A 7,263-nucleotide genomic window follows, 5' to 3' on the forward strand; every position below is an offset into this window, starting at 1 on the left:
AAACAACATTCAATCAGAAAACACCATTCATCTCCTAAAATACCATTTAATCAGAATAAAAAAAAAATTGAGTGAATAAACACCATTCATCTCCTAAAGCACCATTCAATCATATTAAGATTCACTATTGTTGGTTGTGGAATCAGTTGAAGCATCACTTTCACCAAATTTTTCAACAATTTGAAGTTCATTCGGTGTCTCTGTCTCATCTTCCATCTACCAAAACAAACAAAAAAATCAAAGTAAAATCAAAAGTTGAAGAATAGAACATGAAATAGACATAAAAGATAGAAGACAAGAGAAGAGAGGCAGAAGAAAGAGACATAAAAATTAAAGTAAAATCAGAAGTTTGAGTCATTGAAACTCTTTAGTCTTCACTGAAGAGAAGAGAGGCGGAAAAATCTAAGTGAGTGAGGGGGGGTGTGAAAAATGAATAAGCTTAACCCTAAATTTTTAGTGTGTATTTATATAGGTATATATAATTTCAGATATTGGATCGGATCGGATTAAAATCATACCAATCCGAAAATCTGAAATTTCATAAAACACAATTCGTATCCAATCCAAAAATCCGAAATAGAGTGGATCGAATTGGATTTTGGATATCCGATCCAAATGCACAACCCTAATGGATAATATGGTCACTCATATTATCCGCTGGTTAACCCATTTTTTATCCGTATAAAATATGGGTCGGGTCGGATAATTTATCCATTTTTTCATTATCCGTTTTCGACTCGAACCATATCCGACCCGACCCGCTCGTTTTCCACTCCTATGTTAGAATATGGCCCTTGGGTCTAACTCAACCCCAAAAGCTAGCTTATGCAAGTCCATAGAAGGAGACGACCAACCCATTCCCCAACCAATATGTGATTCTAACCCACTCTAACAGTGTCAAAAATTAGGATATAGGCAGTACTTTCTACTATTAATTAAGGGTGTGTTTCGTATAACGGAAAACAAGTAGTAATCTTATTCATTTTTCGGTGTTTGGTACGCAAATTAAGGAAAATGACTTCTCAAGAGTATTCATAAATAATTTATATATAATAAACATGAAGCCATAAACTTTCAAACCAATAACCTTCCGGACCCACAAATTTCATAAACTTTCGAATTGCTAAACTTTCAAAACCGTTGAATTTCGAACTCGTAAACTTTATAATTTCTAAACCTGTAAACTTCCAAACACATAAACCTCCGAACTCATAATTTTTTGGAACTTGTGAAATTTTGAGCTTTTAAACCGATAAATAATGAAATTAAAAATGAAAAATATATTTGAAAAATATTTTTTTCCGGGGAGGGGGGTATGAAGGAGGTGGGGGAGAGGGGGCCAGTAAAACGAAAAAAAATAGAAATTTAAATTACAAAAAAAACGGGTGGGGAGGGGCAGGCGCTCGGCGGGGAGGGGGGTTAGGGTGGGTGGTGCAGAAAAACGAAAAAACAGAAATTTGAAATTACAAAAAAAAATTGTGGGGAGGGGGGTAGGTGGGTGTGGGGGTGTGGGGTGGGTTGGTGAGGGTGGGGAAGGTTGAGAAGGAGTTTTGGAAAATGTTTTCCCTTCTCTTGATAAGGAAAACATTTTCCTCCAATTGGAGAAAAATGAGTTCATAAGGAAAATGTTTTCCAAAATATTTAAACCAACCAAACATGGAAAAATTGGAAAATATTTTCCTTCATACCAAACACACCCTAAGTCTAATAATTTTGAGTTTCTTGACTTGCTATTTGAAAAAAGAAGTATTACACCGTCTTGTAGCAAACTGACAAGCAGGCAATAATGTTATTGGGCTGGACAGAACACACAAGAGAAGTGATAGTAAAAGACAAACGGCATTGGTGGATCATAATAAAACTTCTTAAGATGTGCTCAATCTATTCTAATAACACATACTCAAAAAAAAAAATTGACCTTTATTGGCTACAAATAGCTAATTGGCTAATATTAGTAATATTTAGTGAATTGACCAATTTTTGCAATAAGCTACTTATATATAAATAGACATAGCTGGTAATTTCCCAAAAATGAACCTAAATAGTCGCTCATTCAATCACTTATACTAATATATTTATAACTAATACATAATTTGTGTCTAATCCATATATATTGACTAGAAAAAGTGAGTAGTGAAACTAACCGGCTATTTGTATATAGGTCCCTTGATTTTTAGAGGAAGAGAGGGGTGAGTTAAAATGAAGGATCAAGTCAAGAACAAAATATTGATACAAGTCATGAACTAAACATGAATAAAGCCATAAACAAAATGTTTCAAGTTTCTTGTCTTCCTACTAGTTCCCCTTGTAATGGAACTAGCTTTCTTTCTCTTCTCTTTTTTACTTTCAATCTAAGGTATTGGGAAAATCGTGAAGTTGGTTATGTGTTTTTTTTTAAATAATAATTTATGTTCAAAATCTTTCACTAATTCTGTAGGATGGGCTTACAATATTTGAGTTTCTTGAAATGTAAGGAAAAGATGAAAGGAAATGGAATGGCCTACAATATTTGAGTAGGCTGTGGCTTTTACTTGAAGGAGGGATTTGAACCAGGGGGGGAGAGAGGAATTTAGCTATTCATGGCAGGTGCAATCACACTCATTGCTTTCGACATGGATCATATAGATAGATGAAAAATTTTAAGAACATGAATACATAGGAGTAATAAATTTCATTGACTCCGACTCTAAATCTTGAATTCGTCTATAGGACCTTGAGTGAGAATAAGGATAAAGCTATACTTCGACCATATAACCTTGTAACTCTATGACTCGAGCCTGTTACACGTAAAAGACCAGGCTACTACTGCGCTTTTCTTGTCAAAATGCATGTAAATCTGGTCATTCTCTATGTTAAAAATTGGTGAGCTAGCTCATTCCATGGATCAGAAGATGAAGTGAGAATGAGGAAAAATGGAATCAAATATTAACAGAAAAGCTAAAGACTTTTACTTCAAGACCACAGTAGAATATATCATAAAGAATCAAATGTGTAATTCATTCATATCTCAAGGCAAGGGCTGGTTTTTAGGAATACAAACCATAATAAGAAAACTCAGCTATTCTCGTGCCCACTACTATAGTCATTCAAAAGTTACAACAATCCCCACCATCAAAACCAAGTATTCTTTTGAAGTGGAATAGAAAAACTTTTTCCTCTGTATACCTAGACTAAAATGGTGACAAGGAAACTCCAGAAGGAATGAAATAAAGTTTCATAGTATTGAAGCTATAGTATCGATAGTATTGAAGCGCCATAGTATTGAAGCTATGGCGAAAGAAACAAGATGTTTCATATCGATAAATGATCCATCTTCAAGCTTTGCTCTGCTGACAAGAACCAAGAGTATATAGTTCCTGTTCAAACAAAATGGAGCAGAAGTAAACATCAAAATTTGCAACAGAAAACTTCAAAAGGTATAAAAGAAAAAAGAGGTTACCTCGGAGTAACGGACATGATCCTTATGCAAGTTAGAAGTTTTCACAATAGTCTCCCACTTACTACCATCAGCATGGGACTTCTTATTCTGCTTCTTGGAGCTCAAACTTGAGAACGGAGTTCTCAAAGGGATGGAAGGCAGCGTGCGCCAAAGCCAAGATTCAGAGGGAGATTTAGGTAAGGGTGGTGGTATAGGAGATTCCAAGGAGGTAAGGTTAGAATCTTTTGGGCCATTTGCATTTTGGTTATCTTCATTTTCTGTACCTAAATTTCCATAGGGATGCACTTTTGAAGACTCTAAGGCTCCAGATAGTGTATCAAGATTTTGCTTTAGTTTCAAAGACTCATGATCAGCAGGGCCTTTGCGTGTTGATATGGAAATGGGAGAAGCTTCCACCAAATCAAGGGACTCCTTCTCAAAAACCTGTTTGCTCTCTTTCTCTGAAACATTCCGGTCTTTGGCACCTTGAGTACGAGCGGTGGCATCCATATTTTCTAGTACTTTACTGCTTTTAACCAGTGGCTTCATATTCTTACCAGAGGAGTTCACCAATTCCTTGGGCTTTGAAGAAGCAGAATTACGGGCTGAAATTTGCACATTATCTACAGAATCTATGTACAATGTTTTCTCAACTACTTCACTTGGTGAATCAGAAAACCTTCCTGTGCCAATCTGCTGTGGTACTTTGTCCTTGACAGTGTAGCAACCTTTCCGGAATGAATCAAAGCGGCTAGCCCAAAGACTCTCCATTTCCTTTGGCACACCAAGAAACCTAGTACCTTCATTGAATGGAGATGGGGGTGCTACATTTCGACAGGGAGATATAGCCCCACTTCTTGAACGTCTTCCAGGAGAGATTCCAACTAGCTTACATGAATCACTAGGGTTAGGCAGTTGGCCGGAAAAACTTCTATTTTCAGCTTTGTACAGCTCGCGAGACAGTACTCCAGAGTGAAATCTTTGCTTATTTATAGTATCACAAGTATTCTGCAAAGAACATGATTGTTAGAAACAAACATAAATCTTATTAATCTTAGGACAGAAAAAAAGAAACTGAGGAAAATTATAATTATTACCTTCTCAAGAGGTCCACTATAAGCTTTTCTAGCTAATCTCTTGACTTCATGAGCATAAGATGTGGGGCTCTGTGGCGTCTTTGGTTTCATTCCTGAAACTCTCTTTACTGCTTGAGCTGAGGGTGTGGGAACATGTGTCTTCACTTTTAGTCCTGGCAGTGGATTTAATAGGCATAAAGAATTCTTCACACAAATCCGAGGGAAAAATTTCCACCCTTTACTTGGTCTTTTGTGCTGATTCTCAGACACATCATCTTCAATTTCACTTCCTACATCGTCTGGATAGCCGCTATAATATGAGACAGGTTTAGACTCCATCTGCTTAACTATTGGCTTTCGTTCCACAGGTACTGGCTTGGGTTGTTCAGTACTGACTGGAACTTGCTTTTTTTGAACATACTGAGGCGTCTCCAAAACAACAGCTTTTGCTGCAGGTAAGAATCGACTCATCATAAAGTCTCTAGTTTGGGAGTCAATGGAAAAGGTTCCAGATGGTTTTGAATCTGAACTTTGATGTCCGCTCAAACCACTGACACTGCAGTCCAAGGATAAGGATTCGGTAGGTGACAATGTTTCAGGAGCATCAGAATTGGCATCATCCTCACTTGCTCTGTCTCCTCTTGTATATATACTTTCCGCTAGGCTATCAAGTAAAGCTGCATGATCAATCCAAGGAAGTCCTTCAGCTGGAGACTTGTAAATGTTTTGAGTACGAGGCCTTTCACCCGAATAGAACCGAATAGTCTCTGGCAATCTTCCCGGGGGCAGCCTAGGACTACTTGACCACTCCACTCGAAGGTTAGCTCGGGCTTCATTGTCACCTTTTCGTCTTCCAGGGATCTGTTCCCACATAAATGGAACAGCTACTGGTTTAGTCACCTCACTCAATTCCCAATCTGATTTTTTGACAGGAAGTGATTGTTGTCGATTCGGTGGCGCCCTTTCTATAATCTTTTTATTTGCTCTCTCATGAGGGGATAAAGATGATGAAATTTTCCTCACTGATAAAAGTGGTGCATTGAAATCCAGCTGCTTTTTCTCCATTTCCCTGGGATACTAACAAATTTTCTATTCCTTTCCCTCCCAAACAAATTAGCAATCAACAATGGGGAATTATGCCTTCCAAAATCTTCAAGCAATCACTACAAAAGAAGACATCAAGAAATCAAAATACAGTTTCAAGAAGAAGAAAAAACAGATAAGCAACATATCTCTGGACAGAGTTAAGTCATAAATGAGGAAGGAAAGTACATTGAATGTTTCATATTCATAATTGGACTAAACAGAATTAAGTGAAACTACAAAATATATTTATTCACGGAATTAAAAGCAAAATGGGGAATGAAAATACTCCTAAGGGAGCTTCTGTCTTTAACAAAGGGAAAAGAAAAGAATAATTCTCTATTGCAAATCCCCAAAAAGAAAAAGAAAAAGAAAAGGCAAAAAGAACTCAGCAAGAATGAAATAACATGCTATTTCCTCTTGGACAATTATGCACGTAAACTGAGAAGATGGGCAGCTAATTAACAATTAAATCAAAAGAAGTGAGAGAAAAAGAGAAATCTTAAACCAAGAACATTTTTAACTCTTATTTCCTGCTAATTCCTAACTCAATTAATAGCCAAACAAAAATAAGATCTTGTTCACTTACTAAGTAGCCAAAACCAAAACCAAAATTCTTATATTTTCTTTAGCCAGTATGGACCTCAAACTAAAAACAACGGAAATTATTTCTTAACAACCATGAGGAACAAAGAGGTAAAAAAACTTCTCACAATGCATCAAACACAAAGATAATAATCAAGAAAGGCCACACTGTACCAGTTCCAAGAATTCCTTTGTAATCACCAATACACGCTGGAAAACAAAAATCAAAACTTTACCGAAAATTTCAAGAAGGACCCAAGAAGACAATGTTGAAGTTCATACCTTGAAGGGGTTTAAGTTGAGTGAAAGTGGGCTTGAATGATGGCGCGAGTTGAGGAGTGGAAAAGGGGAACAAATTGGAGAGAGAATGTGCAACAGTGGTCAGTCTTTGCTTGTGCTTTTCTGCTTTTTTAGTGATGACTGGCAACACTGTAGAGTAGAGTGGGGGTGGAAGACCCGGGGGGAGGGGGGGTTGAAAGTGAAGGAGTATTGATCAATGGTTCACATAAAACGTGGAAAGGGGGAAGAGGATCAAACTGACAGTTATAATAACCTAACGCTAACGGCCTTAAATACTTCGGCTGCTCTATTTATCCCTTCTTCAGCTCAATATCAGTAACTACTTTTGGTTTCTTTTTAATTGTGTACAACCGTATGTTATTTCACACACAAAATCAACTTTTGTCTTTTACCCATTAATTGTTTGATCTATTAACTAAAAAAATAAGAAGCACTCACTTAATTAATACTCCCTTCGTCCAAATTTACACTATATTAAAATATATGTCAATTTTTATTTTTTTCAGCTTGGAAAACCAATGGATAATTTACCATTTTGCACCTATACCATTATAATTTCCCAACATGTTGGATTTATAAGAGTCAAGTTAATTTTCAATAATAATAATTAGGAGTAATATAGTAAATTACCATATTATTTATTGTTAAGGGGTGTATCAAGTTAATTGTGAGCAAGTATATTTGGACCGAAAGAGTACTCTACTACACTAATTGAAAAAGGAAGATGAATTCTACAAAAGAACAATAAATGCTTTGTAAATATTTAAAAGCTTTTCAAATTTTAACAAGATCATGTCCAAA

General features: G+C 36.3%; 1 protein-coding gene across 2 annotated transcripts; it reads right to left on the reverse strand.

Moving 5' to 3' along the window:
* Window positions 1-2,971: 2,971 nt before the first annotated feature.
* Window positions 2,972-6,723, reverse strand: LOC107782072 (uncharacterized). Of its 2 annotated transcripts, XM_016602901.2 has the most exons (5): window positions 6,445-6,553; window positions 6,337-6,372; window positions 4,516-5,657; window positions 3,440-4,426; window positions 2,972-3,356 (listed from the first exon to the last, which is right to left on the reverse strand). In XM_016602901.2, exons 3-5 carry the CDS (start codon window positions 5,557-5,559, stop codon window positions 3,315-3,317), a joined length of 2,073 nt encoding a protein of 690 aa, XP_016458387.1. In that variant the 5' UTR covers window positions 5,560-5,657; window positions 6,337-6,372; window positions 6,445-6,553; the 3' UTR covers window positions 2,972-3,314. The 2 variants fall into 2 exon arrangements, with proteins under 2 accessions (XP_016458387.1, XP_016458386.1); XM_016602900.2 differs by lacking the exon at window positions 6,337-6,372 and having other exon boundaries at window positions 6,445-6,723.
* Between the last annotated feature and the right edge of the window lie 540 nt (window positions 6,724-7,263).

This window comes from Nicotiana tabacum, chromosome 3, assembly GCF_000715075.1.
Source record: "Nicotiana tabacum cultivar K326 chromosome 3, ASM71507v2, whole genome shotgun sequence".
Taxonomy (NCBI): domain Eukaryota; kingdom Viridiplantae; phylum Streptophyta; class Magnoliopsida; order Solanales; family Solanaceae; genus Nicotiana; species Nicotiana tabacum.